This window comes from Triturus cristatus, chromosome 8 (assembly GCF_964204655.1).
Source record: "Triturus cristatus chromosome 8, aTriCri1.1, whole genome shotgun sequence".
NCBI lineage: Eukaryota > Metazoa > Chordata > Amphibia > Caudata > Salamandridae > Triturus > Triturus cristatus.
Window position 1 is genome coordinate 1456196738 of NC_140591.1, and position 18212 is coordinate 1456214949.

Genomic DNA, 18212 nt, shown 5'->3' on the forward strand with positions numbered 1-18212 from the left:
CCAGGGAACTGGAGAGAAATGAACTCAAATGAACTTGCACTGCAATTTAGGATTGCTTTTGTTAAACGATGTAACCTTATCTCACCTTTAACCATAACTATCCGTCCAACATATCGTTAAACTTGTTAACTTCCATTCAATTAATTTCAAAATAATGTAAATTCTTTTTTCGTTATTTGTTTATTCCCACAGTACGGCTTGCTGTCACCTTGTGAAACATCCTGTGTGGTTACACAGCTGTTTTCGAATCTCTCAGTTTGTGCAACAAACACATTATGTTCTGCTCCTAAAAGATTATGAAAACCAATCCAACATTTGTTATGTTATACCAAATTTGATGGGCCTCGTACCAAATTGGTTCCCTGGCGCTACTCTGAAACCGGTTAGGGTGGTATGTTACTCATGTACCTGTCTAACTAGCCATGTTGTAAAGACTTTGCGGGAAGTCATGAGGTCTGTGCGGACCTAATCTCTGGCGGTGGGGGGGTTCCAATATAGGTGACCTGGTGCGCTAAACCTTGTTCCACCAAAGGGTGTCCCTGTAGAGGATCCCTGGGGAAGCCACATGTAGTTTAATTCTTGTGGGTCGTGACGTGGCCAAGGTGAACATTTCACGTCAACACATTAACATCGCTGAATGTATAAGTTAGAGCAGTATTGGTGGGTTACTTAACAAATTGACTTTCTAGATTTTGCACCAGGACCCCTTGATGTGCCATTGGCTTGCCTATTGGGCAATGTCCTATTTGCAGGAGTAAAACTCTCAGATACCATTCACCCCAACACAGTGCATCTCATGAGTGACACCAAATATTTACCGCTCCCCGTGCTTACAAAATTGGACCCTATCCTTGGTTCCCAGGACACAATGCACTGGAATGTCATCTGGCCCTGGTGCCTATCCAACAACCGTGTATTTCAAATCCAACCTTTACCAATCTTTGACCACATGTGAAAAACTTAATCACAATCAGCCTGGGCCTACTTCCCTAGTCAAATGGCGAGTGGGCCGCAAAGGAGTACATTAGAAATATAAAGCCATGCATTTTCAACATGAAGCCAGGAACCAAAGGAAAGCTTGGGGACAATAGTGTGAATAGTGATGGTGGCCTCTGGGAAAAAACTACTCTGCCGGGCTACCCAGCTTGCTCCGGCACTGACTATGGCATTCAGCCCCGTGGACACCTGGTCGCTCCGCCCTCACTAGCATTAATCTAACGCACATTGTGAGTTACCTATCTATTCTACAAATGTAACGTGTATGTAGATGTCAAGGCATTGAAACGCTACGCATGAGCCCAGGTACATTACATATTCATCGCAGCCATTGCGTCCCTATATTTACTACAAAAAAGGGGGGGGGGGGGGGTTTACTACCTCCAACAAGCCCAATTATTGGTTGATCCCCAACCTGCGGATAAGTAAACAATGCACAGGAAACCAGTGCGCCATGGGCCCGAAGGCCTAGCGAGACTCGGACAGTTAAAACTTGGCTCTACAAGGGGCCAGCTACCAACTCAAAACCCTCAGTTAAGCGCGGGGGGATGTTCAATGGGACCAAGCTCCCGGATGTCGAACTGCTCTGAGCTCGAACCTGGACTCTCCGATCTAAGGCGGCAGCTCACTCACTGCAATCAACCTAACCTATGGACACGGCAGTCTGGCGTAATTACCTCATTACCCACGCAGAGTCCCTAATGCATCAGTACCTCTTTTGATGACTGACTAAGAATCATTTCCCCCATCCTAAGTCTTAGGGATCGGGGAGGACTGGGCAATACGGCGCATGTAGTGACTGCCCTCTGCAGCGTCCCTTACTGAAGCTGAGTCATCCCGGTCCTCAGGATACAGTATGCTGAAAACGGACATAAACATTCGCCTCATCCCTCCGTGCAACCAAAAGTGTACAAAGAACGGAGAAGCCCTAAGAATGTCAGGCATTATCGTAAAATTGATAACATTCTTAAAACCCTTCAGGTGTAGCCAAACGTCCACTGACGATGTGTGCTGCCACATCACGGAGCGCGTTGCTTGGCGCCGCATTTAAACTCGCAGCACGCCATCGCATCTGGGACCTTAAATCAAAATTTTTTATCTGTCAATAACAAGGATGCCTCTCTCACAAGCAACCACCCACTGACCCCCGTGCATGACACGAGCCCAACTATAACCTACCCGGCACTCATCTCAGCAGGCCCGTGCACAATGCACCCCTGGCTCCACCATCAACCTTCTAAGCAGCCAACCCCTACATGCTGCCTGTTTATTTAGCGCGAATTTGACCAGAAGGCATTGGCCGCTTTACGCCCGCGCCGTATTAAATCTCACATCCCGGCACTAGGAGGTTAGCATCATGCAAGATATATAGCGCGCATTCAGCCGGAAGGCCACAAGGTGTTGGAGCGCTACGCGGGAGCGCCGTATATAAATCCCCCATCGCGGCACTGGGGGATTGGCATGCTGCATGTTTCGAATGCGCGGAATCGACCAGAAAGGCATCGGCGCGTTTTGCGTGAGGGCCGTGTTAAAAACGCACTTTACAGCACTGGGGGCTGGGCACCACCTCCAATGCTCGAATATCCCGATCGTAAAGAAGAGATTTGCCAACTTATGACCCACGTGACTATCGCTGTTCCCGCAGCCAGATGAGACCGCTCGCAAACAAAGGCCATCCGGTAGCTTTTGGACGCAGTGCTCATTCCACGGCCATAACAACCCTGTCCCGTCGAACTCCACTGCCACATGGACCCCAAGTCATTTCCTCATTTCCGAGGCAAGCGCGGCTCTGATGGGGGGGTAGCCCGCAGTTGCTAGCAAGTGCCCGGCGCAGCTGCATCCCGTCACGCATAGCTCCCACGCAGGCCCGCTCAAGGCTTCTAGGCGCAGCCGCCGGCCCTTCGCTGGCATGAGGCGCACCCCGGAAGCACCTCCGCCGAATTCACAAACACAAGCCCAACAGCACAAAGAGACATCAGGAACAGGGCTCTACAATGTGCGAGAAAACTATTGCCACGCTGCGCTAGAATGAGAATGATTAACATGTGCACAGTGTAAATTCAGAAATCTGCCGGGTGTGCTTCTGTATTTCAAAAACACGGCGGGTTTGATTTATTTACAGTTAATTTATAATTGCATGGTAGAACATTTTTGGGGAAAAACAATGGATAGATTTGTTTAACAAAAAGATGCTTGACTAACAATAAATGCAAGCTGCGTTGTCATACCACTCAACCGTTTCCGCAACCAAGAAGGGTTTAATGTGGCGAGTGATTCCGCTGAAGCCAATGGTGATTAACAATGTTACGGGGGAGAAATATTTTCCGTGTGGGTGTTTCAAATAAAATGTACAGTAGGCCCATGACACGCATTGAGGATGTGGGAGTGGGCATTTAGCTAGAGTATATTTACAGCCTCATGTTTGAAACCTCTGTGCTGCCTGTGACTCATTCGGGATTTTACAGGCTTATCAGGATGCACACCTAGATGCCTTTATGCTATTTCTGAAGAGCTGGCACACAATTCCCGCGACCCTGCCCGTAGCCAACACACCCTGCCATGTCTACACTAGGCACCGGGCGTTCATCTCACGGCGCATTCCACAGCATCTACACTATCACAGGTGCTCCAGATCCTCTGTCGATCCATACCCAAAGGCGCAAGCCCTCTCCGGAAACGACGCCCAGCTGCTCATCAAAGCCGGGTATTCACAACTAAAACACGCAGACAAACAATTAGCTCGCGGGTCATACAAAGTCGCTCTGCACCGACCCGACGACCACCCCTGCAGTCAACAACGGGGAAGAAATCATCCCCTATAAATATATGCGATCAAACGTGTTCACGACGCACTGGGGGGGGGGGGGCGGTCGAAAAGCGGTCCAGCCAGCCAGCCACCAGATGGAGCCTCCAACGAGCACATCACCACGCTCGAACCGGGCGATGTGCCCACCAAACTCCGGACTCACGGAAACCCCTGCATACCCGAGGGAGGCGCCAGACACCGCTGCCCGGGGAGCGCACACAACCACCGGCACCTAGCGCGGGGAAAGGCAGGCCGAACAAAGCACACACGCCTCCCTGCGCCAACCACCGGCAGCGACCACACGCTCCCCCGGCCCCAGACACCTCACCTCGGGATCCCGTTCCGCACCACGCCCCGTCGCACCAACTCTGCCGACCACAATCAAAACGCGACGCCGCCACAAAGGAGACCACGATCCCGCGTGGCCAGGAGTGCAACAGGAAACAGAGAAAACGCGTGTCCAGGCAGGAGCGGCGCGCAGGAAACAGAGGAGGAACTGGGCGAGAGGGCCCCCTAAGTAGGGGGGCAAGCCGCGCCCCCCCCGCCCCCAACGGCCCGCCTCCAGCTCGACACTATAGGGGGTCATAACCCAGTGGGCGTAGGCCTCGCGCACGAGGCAGCAAGGGGGGAAGGCTCCGACGGGCGGCCACTAAAATGCTGCCCTGCTGATGTCCCACTGCTTGGGACGCGGGCAGCGGCATTCTCTAACACTTTTGGCCGGTTAGCAGTCTGTTAGCGGTGTGTTAGCAGTGTGTTCGCGGTAAAATAGCAGTTAGCAGCGAGTCGCCTCTTGGATTCAGCTGACTCAGCTGGCTCAGCTTGCTCAGTTTGCTCAGATTGCTCGCACCACTTTGTCCCCCCTGAGGTTCACCTGCCTCCCAGCTGCTCCCGTGGGGCTCCCAGATGCTCCCAGTGCTGCTCGCACCGGCCGTGGCCATGATCTTGAAGTGATGTTGTGATGTTGTAGCTGTAGCTGTAGTTTCTGTCATTTCTATCGTTTTGGAGGCTGAAATCTTAGGCTGAATGGCGCCACGCCAACTAACGTCGTTACAACACCTGCTCGGCCCCCACTACGGGCCTCGCAGCCCGCTCTGCTCCGTGCACACAGCTCCACTCCGCCGTCTGCTGTGAATCCTGGCACAGCACAGCGCCTCAAGCAGGCTAGGAGCCGGGAGCAAGAGGCTACGAAGGCGCGAGACAGCGCTTTCGGCGTCCTCCTCGCAGTCGGCGATCAGCAGCAGTCAGCGAGAAAACCCAATACGTATCAGATCGATAGACTCAATTTGCAATACAGTTAGTCAGTGGCATAAGGTATGTCTGTGTGGCCACTTCAGGAAAAAAACTCTATGACGAGGCCAGCATTGACTACGTCACAGGCGCGCAACACCGATTGGACTCAAAGGGCTTCAGCCCCCCCTCGTCGTGTGTGGCAGCCCGGGATGAGACACCTTCCCGGGCAAAAAAGCAGCCGCACCCGAGCACTTGTATTGTATTGAATTTGTAGGGCGCACAGCTACCCACAAGGGGTCTCCCGGCGCCAATAGATTCAAGAAATACCCGTCAGAGGTGTTGTGCAGAGAAAAGCCAAGTTTTCAGGTCTTTGCGGAATTTGATGAGAGATGGTTCCAGTTTCAATATGGTCGGGAGAGAGTTCCACAATCTGGGGGCGATGCAAGAAAAGGAACAACCACCCATTCTAGACAGTTTGAAACGAGGAATCAAAAAGTTACCCTGTGTGGACGATCTGAGGGTGCGTGGGGGGGAATAAGGTTGGACCAGAGCCAAAAGATAGCCATGGGCACGCCCTTGCGTGATTTTGTGCAAAAAGCAAAGAGCCTTAAATTTAATCCGGTTTGTAATGCGGAGCCAGTGAAGGTCACTAAGAAAAGGGGAGATTGAAGATTTCCACGGGACCTTGCAGAGGAGGCGAGCCGCGGAGTTCTGTACCAGCTGAAGTTTTCGCTGGAGCTCCTGGGTGATGCCAAGGTAGAGTACATTGCCATAGTCCAGGCGAGAGGTGACTAAGGCCTGGACCACCTTGTGTCTGGATCCTTCTGGAAGCATCCATAAGATTTTACGCAGCCATCCTAAGATAGAGAAACATGTGGCCGCTACCTTCATCACCTGATGACGCATGGAGAGTGAATCATCCAATATGAAACCGAGATTGCGGGCCTGAGTAGCTGGAACAGGCAGGGGGCCCATTCCAGCCGGCCAGTGTGAAGGACCCCAGAGGTGTTTTTGCTTACCCAGAATGAGCACCTCAGTTTTATCTCCGTTTAGTTTCAGGAGATTCGTCTGCATCCACTCTGCAACTCGCCCAAGTCCGAGTTTGAGAGTGGAAGGAGAATTGGCAGTCTTTAAAAAACCATTTGCATGTTAATGAGGCCTTGCTGTTGTTTCACCCCTTCTAAGAGCCCCTGCAGCTCCACTCTGCCTATTGCTTAAAGTTCAGCCCCCCCCCGAAATTTTTGCTCAGCCCCCCCCCCGAAATTTGGCTCTAGTTGCGCCTCTGCTACGTCATAGCACCTTTGTTTTTTTAATTTTAAGCCATGTTGCACAGCAGATCAGCTGCTGTGCAGCATGTGAAAAAATATTTACAACGACAATAGATTTCAAATAGGTAAACCCTATTGGCTTTGACAATGCTTTTTTCATTAATGCCATGAGGTCCCAGTATCTATCTCAGTTGCAACTGAACTCACCAAAGAGCTCAATTTTACGGCGCTTGAGTTCACTTTAATTGGATGGGAGGCAGACACTTCGCGGTGCAGACCTCTGCAAGATTAAACTAACTCGTTTTTTAGTTTTCTACAGTGTTTAGGCACATTGAATTATCCAAACCTCTCAATACCCTGGGGCTGATTCACAAAAGTATTTATGACTACAGGAAGTCGTATTACAAGAGTACTCTTTTACATACTCTTACCTGCCTTTGTAAATTGTCTCGAAACATCTAACTTCCTATTAGTAAAAACAGATGGAGGACAAAGTTGTTAGAGTCGGGGATCTCTGGTTGGCGCAAGGTTGCCCTTGTGTCAAGCAGGAACCCTCTCCTCCACGTCAGGGCGCAGGATAACCCCTTTTGAGTGACCCTTGCTCACCCTCTAGGTGCGTGGCGTGAGCAGCCAAGGCGATTCCTCAGGCGTTGTTGGTTAAGCACTTACAATCACACACACAGTAAATACATCAATCCCCCCAGAAACGGACACCAGACTTGGATATGTAGAAAAATACGCTTCTTTATGTAAAAATAGGTATATATATCTCAGCAGACTTATCACAAGACCAATAACGTTTTCGCTAGGCCACCAGGTTGTAAAGCAGGCAAATGTTCTTTGTTCGTAGTTTCAAATAGATACGTTGCAGTCTCTTGCAAATGTTACTTGTGGTTCCAGTACTCACAGAGATCGGCTCCTGCGAACGGGGAAATAAGGCGTTGCGGGCCCCGAGCCCGATACTGGAACTTCTTTCGTGAGGTGGAGAGTCGGCACAGGTCGGTGCGACTCTCAGCTTGGGAAGTGTTCTTGGGTCCTCAATCAGCAGGTGTGGGCACGTAGGCAGGCGCGGCCAGCGACCCTTTAGCACGGCGGTGCAGGAGGGTCTCCACAGCGGGGGCGGCGCGGCCTGAGATGTCCGGGGATAGCGAAGCGGGGTCGCAGGGCACAGTCAGTGCAGCTGGATGACCCGGCGTAGATCACAGTCGTCGGACGGCTTCCGGCGGGAGGGGTGATAGCGCGTTCAGCGCGCTCCAGTGGCAGGCGGTGACAGGGGTGCAGGCGGCCTGGCCCGGGGACAGAGAGCGGCTCCGGACGGAGCGGGGCTCTCACGGGGTTGCGGCAGGCGAGCTCCTGAGTGTCACGGCCCTAGGAGGGGCGATGAGGGGCGCAGTCTCTTTTCCAGCGGGATGCACACACGGCTCGAATCGGAGGACGAGCAAAAGCACATAGAACCCACTGGTCCTGGGGTTCAGTTCAGGGGGCAAGCTCAGATCAAGCCCTTGGAGAATGTTTCAAGCACAAAGCAGCAAAGTCTTTTCAGTAGTCTCTTCCTCTCCTTTCTCAGCAAGGCAAGCAGCAGGCCAGCTCCTCCAGCGTCTCCTTCTCCTTCTAGTCGGGCAGAGGTTCTTTGTGGTAAAACAGGATTCCGATTTCTTAGGAGCCAGGCTCCTACTTTTATACCATGATTCTTTTGTTCTTTAGCGCCAGGGGGCCTGGGCCTGGCTCAGTCCAGTTCTGGAGCACTTTGTTATGGTGACTCTGCTCTTTCCTTTCAGCAGCAGGGCAGAGACATCAGCCGCTCCACAGGGGGCGGCGCCGGCTTTGTGGTGGCAGAGCACAGGTCTATTCAAGAGTCAAGGTGTACTCCTCCCACCCATCCAGGTGTCACCTCTCTACCCACCACCTGGCAGCCAACCAGTCTCTGGGGATCCCCCCACCCTGCTCCTTACTGTTGCTAGGCAGAACACACACACACAGCAGAGGCGGACTGAGATGGTCAGGTCAGTAAATACTAACTTTCTAAAAGTAGTATTTACAAACCCAGGATATTAAAATAAACTTGACTACAAGAAGTATTTTATTATTCTGAGTTCAGGCATACTAAACTTGACACTCTACCATGCTCTCTGAGTCCACTGGGGTCACAGCGTTGGCGTGATCCCAGCAGCCCATTCTGGCCTATGGAGAGCAGGTAGCCTTCAATAGTGAAAAACGGAAAGGGCTGTAATTCACTACTAAGACATGCCACACACATCAGGGCATGTCCTACCTTATGCCTACAATGCACCCTGCCCTCGGGCCTACCAGAGGGGTGGCTAATATGTAGGTAAGGGAAGGTTTAGGGACTGGCAAGTGGGGGCACTTGCGCAGTCAGCGCGACGGTCCCAGACCGCGCACAGGGTCTGCGGTGGCAGACCCTAGACACATTTTACAAGGCCGCTTCCTGTGGGTGGCGCAACCAGCGCTGCAAGCCCACCAGCAGCATTGGCATTCACAAGCCCTGGCACCCCTGGTGCACTCTACTGGGGACTGACGGTGAATCCAATAAGCCAATCATGAACATCAATTACAGGTACACTTTACCTAGGGAGCACTTGCACTGCGGCACGGATTAGCCGTGGCGCAGTGCCCTGAGCGGACAACACCAGCAAAACAATCGAGGCACACCATCAAAAAGTGGAAGGGAAACTCACGCCAAGGTGCCAGGTCTAACACGTGTCCCCTCCAGCTGAAATGTGGGGAGAACTACCCTTGCCCAGGGGGTTCCTCGTCACTAAGGCGGAAATACCTGGACAGACCGTCAGCGTTGGCGTGATCTGTACCAGGACGGTGTTCCACCGTAAAGTCCATACCCTGTAGGGAGATGGACCACCTCAACAGCTTCGGGTTCTCGCCCCTCATTTGCATCAACCATCTGAGGGGCCTGTGGTCCGTCTGAACCCGGAAGTGAGACCCAAACAAGTAGGGTCTTAGCTTCTTCAGCGCCCAGACCACAGCAAATGCTTCTCGCTCAATTGCACTCCACCTACTTTCCCGTGGAAGTAACCTCCTACTGATGAAGGCTACGGGTTGGTCCCAGCCCTCCTCAGTCATCTGTGAGAGAACAGCCCCTACACCATGCTCTGAAGCGTCTGTCTGCACTAGGAATTCCTTGGAGAAGTCAGGGGCCAAGAGCACGGGCGCCGTGCACATGGCAGTCTTCAGGGTGTCGAAAGCTTTCTGACAGGTGTCAGTCCAAATCACGTTCCTGGGCTGCTTCTTGGAAGTCAGCTCTGTCAAGGGGGCAACAATCGTTCCATAGCTCTTGACAAACCTCCTGTAGTACCCAGTGAGCCCCAGGAAGGCCCTCACTGCGGTCTGCGTCTTGGGGGGTTCCCAAGCCAGGATGGTCTCAATTTTGGGTTGCAAGGGTGCCACCTTGCCACTCCCCACTTGGTGTCCCAAGTACACCACGGAACCCTGCCCGATATGGCACTTGCTTGCCTTGATCGTGAGGCCTGCTCGGCGCAGAGCCATCAACACTTCCCAGAGGTGGCGCAGGTGTTCGGGCCAGGTGGCACTGAACACTGCGATGTCATCCAGGTAGGCGGCACTGAACGCATCCAGCCCAACCAGTACCTGGTTGACCAACCTCTGAAAGGTGGCAGGGGCATTCTTCATTCCAAATGGCATGACTCGGAACTGGAAGTGCCCATCTGGTGTAGAGAATGCTGACCTCTCTTTGGCCCCATCGGTCAAGGCGATCTGCCAGTACCCAGACGTTAAATCAAACGTGCTGAGGAACCGGGCAGCCCCCAGCCGATCAATGAGCTCATCAGCTCTGGGGATGGGGTGCACGTCAGTCTTCGTCACTGAATTGAGTCCTCTGTAGTCCACACAGAACCGGAGTTCAGGTGTGGCTCCCGGCGCAGCAGCCTTTGGGACCAAGACCACGGGGCTGGACCAAGGACTGCTGGAGGACTCAACCACCCCTAGCGCAAGCATTTTGGAGACCTCCTCCTTGATGCAAGCTCTGACCCTGTCAGTTACCCTGTAAGCCTTGTGCTTCACGGGTAAGCTGTCTCCTGTGTCCACATCATGGACGCACCAATCTGTGACACCAGGAACCAGGGAGAACCTATCGGGAAACTGCCCCAGCAAGTGGCGGCAATCTTCCTGTTGTTCGGGCGTCAGGGTGGGTGAGAGGTTAACTCCATCCACTGACCCATCTTTCTCAGAGGCCACTAAGAGGTCAGGAAGAGGCTCGGTCTCCTCTTCCATTCCATCATCAGTGGCCAGCAGCATGCCCACTTCGGTCCTCTCTAAGTGGGGCTTAAGGCGGTTAACATGTAGGACCCTCAAAGGGTTCCTGGGAGGCCGCATGTCCACCAAGTAGGTGATAGGACTCTTGCGCTCCACAACCTCAAATGGACCTATCCACTTATCCTGAAGTGCACAAGGCTCCACTGGGGCCAAGACCCACACCTTTTGTCCAGGTTGAAGCTCTACCAGAGTGGCATTCCGGTCGTACCACCGCTTCATCTCCTCCTGGCTGGCTTCCAGATTTGCCTCAGCAAGTTGGCTGAAACGCCTAGTCTGGTTTCGGAAGGCCAGCATGTAACTATATACATTCTGGGGAGGTTTCCTGGGAGATTGCTCCCAGCCTTCCTTTACCAAACTCAGAGGTCCTCTTACCGGGTGACCATACAGAAGCTCAAAGGGGCTGAACCCTAGAGACTTCTGTGGCACCTCTCGGTAAGCGAAGAGCAGGCATGGCAAGAGGACGTCCCACTTACGCCTCATTGGACCGTCCAGGCCCATGATCATGCCTTTGAGGGTTCGGTTGAATCTCTCAACCAACCCGTTTCCTTGGGGGCGGTAAGGAGTGGTGAACTTGTAAGTTACCCCACACTCCTTCCACAGGGATTTCATATACGTGGATATGAAATTGGTCCCCCTGTCGCTCACCACCTCTAGAGGGAATCCCACTCGGGAGAAAATTCCCATCAGTGCCCGTCCCACCACGGGGGCCGTCACTGTCCTCAGAGGGATGGCTTCAGGGTACCGGGTGGCATGGTCCACCAAGACCAGGATGAACCTGTTGCCCAGGGCTGTCTTGGGGTCCAGAGGCCCCACAATATCAATACCCACTCGTTGGAATGGCGTACCGACCACAGGGAAAGGTTGCAGAGGAGCCTTGTGCTTCCCTCCGCTCTTACCACTTGCCTGGCAAGTCTGACAGGTTCGGCAGTAGGAATCTGAATTCTTGTGCATTTGGGGCCAGTAAAAGTAGGTGACAAGCCTGTCATAGGTCTTGTCCATCCCCAAATGTCCTGCTAAAGGCACATCATGAGCCAGCCCCAGTAGGAAGGTTCTGAACTTCTGGGGTACCACCAGCACACGGGCTGACCCAGGTTCAGCAGCCTTAGACTCGGAATACAGGAGGTCACTCTCCCAGTACACGTAATGTGTTTTGGCCTGAACACCATTGGCCTGGTCTGCAGCCTGTTGCCGCATACCCACGAGAGAAGGGCATTCTTTCTGCTCCCTGCAGAATTCCTCCCTGGAGGGACCTCCTTCTTGCTGCCAATGGGTCAGCTCAGGCAGGTCTCCCAGTTCGGCAATCTGTTCCCCGGTAGGCTCCAGAGCATCCCCCTCAGGGTCTACTTCCTCCTGGGCCGTGGGAACTTCGGGGGCCGGTTTCCCGCGCCTCCTGCGCCTTCTCCCTAAGGCCGGTTCCTGGACCTCTCCCTCAGGCTCCAGGACCCTCTCAACACCCCTACTGGCTGCCATGGACCGGGTGGTCACGCACGCCCAGTCGGGTAGACCCACCATCCTCAGATGCGTGGTCTTCTCCACCTTTTCCAAGGGGAGCTCTCCAGGTCGTTCCCTAGCAGACAGTCTACAGGCATGTCAGTTCTCACAGCGACTTGTAGAGTACCAGAGACCTCCCCCCACTCAAAGGGAACTTGAGCCATTGGACAACGACTCTCTATGTTGTCAGCATTGACAACCCTACAGTAGGCATTGGGTACAATCTGCTCTTGAGACACCAGGTGTTGCCTCACCGAGGTCACGCTGGCTCCTGTATCTCTAAGAGCGTCCACCTTCTTTCCATTGATGGTCACTACTTGCCCATATTTCTTAGTGTTCGAGGGTAAGTAGGTTTCAGGGACCATCTCACTGTCTCCTAGCGAGACTAGGGTCATCTGCCCGGGACCCCCACCCTCCTGGACTGCTACCTCCTCCCCAAAGTTAACACTAGCTACTTGCCGGGGTGGAGCACCAGTGGGTGCGGTCTTACCAAACAGGCGACACTTAGGATCAGAGGCAATGTGACCCGGGTCACCACACCTATAACAATTGAAGGGCCCCTTTGGAACAGGTCTACCTGTCGGGGCCCCGTTCTGCTGCGGGGGTGGGGGAGGCTGAGAACCCTTCTGCTGGTTCCCTTGGGGATTACTTTGGGGGCCTTTTTGGAACCCTTTCTGTTTACCCCTGTCCCCCCCACTCTTCTGCTGGGGACCCTGCCCACCCTTGGCGGAGTCTCCCACTTGACCCTTGTGGACCCTGGTGCTGAGCCAGCGGTCCGCCTCTTCAGCAAGCTTCCTCGGGTTGGACAGCTTGCTATCAATCAGGTGCTGGCGTAGCTCAGGAAAACATTGACTGGACAAGTGCTCCCATGCAATTAAATCAAGCAACCCTTGATAATCATTCACCTTGCTACCCTTCACCCAACCATCCAGTGCCCTGCAGAAAAAAGTTACATACTCCACATACGTACTCTCAGGGATCTTCTTAGTCTCCCTGAACCTCTGTCGATATAGCTCAGGAGTTAACCCATACCTGGTCATTAAAGCTTCCTTCATATGGGGGTATGAGGCTTGGAGATCTAAGGGTAAATCTAACAGTGTGTCACGCCCTTCAGCAAGGAACCTTCCCCACAACCCCGCTCCCCAGTCTTTCTCAGGGACCCGGTGTGAAGACATGGCCACCTCATAGGCTCTAAACCACTGCCCTATGTCATCCTTTCTAAAATACTCCTTTACTACATCTTTGGGGATGTACACCTTGGACTCTACCTGCACCGGTGGAGTGCTGCCACCAGAAGGAGCGGTGTCCAAACTTTTCGCCTTCAGCTCCAACTCCTTCAATCTTATATCATGATCCATTTGGCGTTGTTGTGCCTCCAGGGCCAACTTCTGCTTTTCCATTTCCATTTGTCCTGCCAACTTTGCCATCTCCATTGCATGCGCCCTGTCTGCTGCCCTGTCTGCCAGCTCCTCTGGCGACCGGACTCTGCTGGGCTCCTCAAGGTTGTCGGGTGGAACGATGTCCCCCGCATTCCGTGGGTCTCGTGACTCCTTCCAGGCTCTCAACGCCTTGGTGTACTGGGGCTTCCTCTTGAATCCAGCATGGGGAACTCGGAATTTTACACTGTAGCCTTTCAATTGCTCCATCGAGTAGCCTTCCAGTCTCTCCCAATCCACCTCATCTATTCCAGAAATCACAGAGAGTGCTCTTCCAGCGGAGAGTGAGCTAGGCATGGTTGCAGTAATGGCAGATGTCTCAACAAAGTTCCAAAAATGAAAACCTGTGGCTGCGTTACTTGGTCTGCTCTCACTATCTGGTGATTAATAATTCACTGTATGCAAATTACAAGTGCAAATCCGAAATCCCACCCGCTGCCAACAATGTTAGAGTCGGGGATCTCTGGTTGGCGCAAGGTTGCCCTTGTGTCAAGCAGGAACCCTCTCCTCCACGTCAGGGCGCAGGATAACCCCTTTTGAATGACCCTTGCTCACCCTCTAGGTGCGTGGCGTGAGCAGCCAAGGCGATTCCTCAGGCGTTGTTGGTTAAGCACTTACAATCACACACACAGTAAATACATCAATCCCCCCAGAAACGGACACCAGACTTGGATATGTAGAAAAATACGCTTCTTTATGTAAAAATAGGTATATATATCTCAGCAGACTTATCACAAGACCAATAACGTTTTCGCTAGGCCACCAGGTTGTAAAGCAGGCAAATGTTCTTTGTTCGTAGTTTCAAATAGATACGTTGCAGTCTCTTGCAAATGTTACTTGTGGTTCCAGTACTCACAGAGATCGGCTCCTGCGAACGGGGAAATAAGGCGTTGCGGGCCCCGAGCCCGATACTGGAACTTCTTTCGTGAGGTGGAGAGTCGGCACAGGTCGGTGCGACTCTCAGCTTGGGAAGTGTTCTTGGGTCCTCAATCAGCAGGTGTGGGCACGTAGGCAGGCGCGGCCAGCGACCCTTTAGCACGGCGGTGCAGGAGGGTCTCCACAGCGGGGGCGGCGCGGCCTGAGATGTCCGGGGATAGCGAAGCGGGGTCGCAGGGCACAGTCAGTGCAGCTGGATGACCCGGCGTAGATCACAGTCGTCGGACGGCTTCCGGCGGGAGGGGTGATAGCGCGTTCAGCGCGCTCCAGTGGCAGGCGGTGACAGGGGTGCAGGCGGCCTGGCCCGGGGACAGAGAGCGGCTCCGGACGGAGCGGGGCTCTCACTGGGTTGCGGCAGGCGAGCTCCTGAGTGTCACGGCCCTAGGAGGGGCGATGAGGGGCGCAGTCTCTTTTCCAGCGGGATGCACACACGGCTCGAATCGGAGGACGAGCAAAAGCACATAGAACCCACTGGTCCTGGGGTTCAGTTCAGGGGGCAAGCTCAGATCAAGCCCTTGGAGAATGTTTCAAGCACAAAGCAGCAAAGTCTTTTCAGTAGTCTCTTCCTCTCCTTTCTCAGCAAGGCAAGCAGCAGGCCAGCTCCTCCAGCGTCTCCTTCTCCTTCTAGTCGGGCAGAGGTTCTTTGTGGTAAAACAGGATTCCGATTTCTTAGGAGCCAGGCTCCTACTTTTATACCATGATTCTTTTGTTCTTTAGCGCCAGGGGGCCTGGGCCTGGCTCAGTCCAGTTCTGGAGCACTTTGTTATGGTGACTCTGCTCTTTCCTTTCAGCAGCAGGGCAGAGACATCAGCCGCTCCACAGGGGGCGGCGCCGGCTTTGTGGTGGCAGAGCACAGGTCTATTCAAGAGTCAAGGTGTACTCCTCCCACCCATCCAGGTGTCACCTCTCTACCCACCACCTGGCAGCCAACCTGTCTCTGGGGATCCCCCCACCCTGCTCCTTACTGTTGCTAGGCAGAACACACACACACAGCAGAGGCGGACTGAGATGGTCAGGTCAGTAAATACTAACTTTCTAAAAGTAGTATTTACAAACCCAGGATATTAAAATAAACTTGACTACAAGAAGTATTTTATTATTCTGAGTTCAGGCATACTAAACTTGACACTCTACCATGCTCTCTGAGTCCACTGGGGTCACAGCGTTGGCGTGATCCCAGCAGCCCATTCTGGCCTATGGAGAGCAGGTAGCCTTCAATAGTGAAAAACGGAAAGGGCTGTAATTCACTACTAAGACATGCCACACACATCAGGGCATGTCCTACCTTATGCCTACAATGCACCCTGCCCTCGGGCCTACCAGAGGGGTGGCTAATATGTAGGTAAGGGAAGGTTTAGGGACTGGCAAGTGGGGGCACTTGCGCAGTCAGCGCGACGGTCCCAGACCGCGCACAGGGTCTGCGGTGGCAGACCCTAGACACATTTTACAAGGCCGCTTCCTGTGGGTGGCGCAACCAGCACTGCAAGCCCACCAGCAGCATTGGCATTCACAAGCCCTGGCACCCCTGGTGCACTCTACTGGGGACTGACGGTGAATCCAATAAGCCAATCATGAACATCAATTACAGGTACACTTTACCTAGGGAGCACTTGCACTGCGGCACGGATTAGCCGTGGCGCAGTGCCCTGAGCGGACAACACCAGCAAAACAATCGAGGCACACCATCAAAAAGTGGAAGGGAAACTCACGCCAAGGTGCCAGGTCTAACAAAAGTCCTTTCTATTTGTACTAATTGTATGTGGCTATTCCCTGCATATTACCTTTTATTGCAATTTTAGGTGTTTTCAGGGCCAGTTCACAGAAGCATGTACGAGTACATAAAAGAGTACTACAGAAGTAATACTCTATGTACTCCAAAATATCTTTGTGAATAGACACCCTTGCATTCAAGTTGTCACCCACTCCATTTTGTTCTGAAAGGTGACCTATGTACCAGGAGTCCATAAATAAATAAAGAGTATTTTAAAAACGACTTAAATTGAATAACTCCAATACTCATCATTAAGGGCTCAGACTTTTCATTCCCTGTTAAGAATCTCACCTACTCAGATCAAGGGCTCCGCAGACCCAGGACCAGCTGACTTCTATTGTGGCAATCGTTTCCTGCAATGTTTTGAACTCCATTAGTGTTGAAGGCATAGTGCTTAAATGACTCAAAACCTCACAATTCCCACAGGCAAGGTATTGAAATTTAGCAATCTCTAGTTAAGATGTCAATTTAACACAGTACTCTTTTGATTCATGCTTGAGCATGTTAAATGAAATTCTGTTTTTACTTGTATTGGTATTGCCCATAGAGCTAGTGTATTTAAAAAATGTTTTCATGGTTATTAAAAAAAATACACAATAATTAAAATAACATCAAATTTTCCTTCAAGATATCTGACATAGATTGTGAATGACCCTGAAAATTATAGAAAATAAGAAACGTTAATCAAAGTGTCAAACTATATAAATCATTATGAATTGAATAAACCCCTTAAAATGATTATTAAACAGCATGATCAAAATAGCTAGTTCAGTTTCCACATGTCCTTGAGTGAATACTTCAATAACAGAGGTTTATAAATGTTTATCTGCTCTTATTTCACACTGTAGCACTAAACTCTTACCCACTGTTAACAAAACTATTTTCAAGCAATCTAAGGATTTACTATTGGAATGCATGAATGGCTAGATCTCTTGCTCACATTAATTAACTTACATAGATGAGATGATCCCGATAGCGAATTAGCAGATTTCGTAAAATTCCGGCCTCATTCAGGTCACCAAGGCGGATCATGTCCTCTACCCCATGAATTGAGGTTGGGTGCATGGGCTTGATATGATTGGCATTGGCAGGGGAAATCCAGTGCTCCTGTAAAAAATATTAATCAACAGTTATAACTTTCGGGAAATTAAAAACCCAGAATAAGGGCACTGATGGATTTGGATTACATTCCACATTTATGAACCATTTTGCAAACAATTGTCCACTTCATTTAGTTTTACCCTGAACTCTCATTGGAGCCACAGGTTTAGTTGGTGGCAGACTCCCAAGTAATGGGTGATCCATCTATTGCTTGGTTATTCCCAAAAAAGCTGTGACAAACAGTAACTCCATGTTCTTATGCTCACATTTAGACGTCTTTTCAGTTCACTTGTGGTAATATCATGATATCATGACTCAGTAATTTGATTACAGCACCTGATTTGACAGTAGTACTTCAAACATTAAAAAAAAATGTTTTTTAATAAATCTTTTTTAATTAAACAGTCTCGACATAAAGGTACAAATTCACAGAACCAATTGAGGGTTACAGTGAAATCAGATTACATAAACTACAACAATTCACTTATACTGGAAGTCACAGGGATGGGGGATCATCCTCATCAGCCACACAGGGAGGGGTACATATCTCCCCCCGGTATGTATTCCAGGGGGACCAAATCTTGGACCATTTGCGGGGGCAACCCCGGGCTACGTATACTGTTTTTTCTCTTAGCATGCACCAGTCTAAATCTCTCTCCCAAGCTTTAACCGTGGGCGGATGCGGGGCACCCCAGAGCTGGGCTATATTTCGATTGGCGATCATGCATCCAAGCGTGACCCAGTTCATAGTATAGGTGGTGAGGTCAGTGGTTTCCCAGATGTTAAGGAGGCACCTGGGCGCTTCAGGTACTTCAAACTTAAGTTTTAATTGTGGATAACTTGGGTAAAATGTTGCCCAGATTTACTAACAC

At 51.6% G+C, this 18212-nt stretch overlaps 1 protein-coding gene across 1 annotated transcript in view; it reads right to left on the minus strand.

The window, feature by feature from the left end:
• MYO7A (myosin VIIA) overlaps positions 1-18212 on the minus strand; it is a 739224-nt gene that overhangs the window by 379177 nt on the left and 341835 nt on the right. Inside the window, exon 4 of the mRNA XM_085623258.1 lies at positions 17194-17346. Within this exon, the coding sequence (XP_085479384.1) occupies positions 17194-17346 (153 nt within the window). The remainder of the gene's footprint in view (positions 1-17193; positions 17347-18212) is intronic.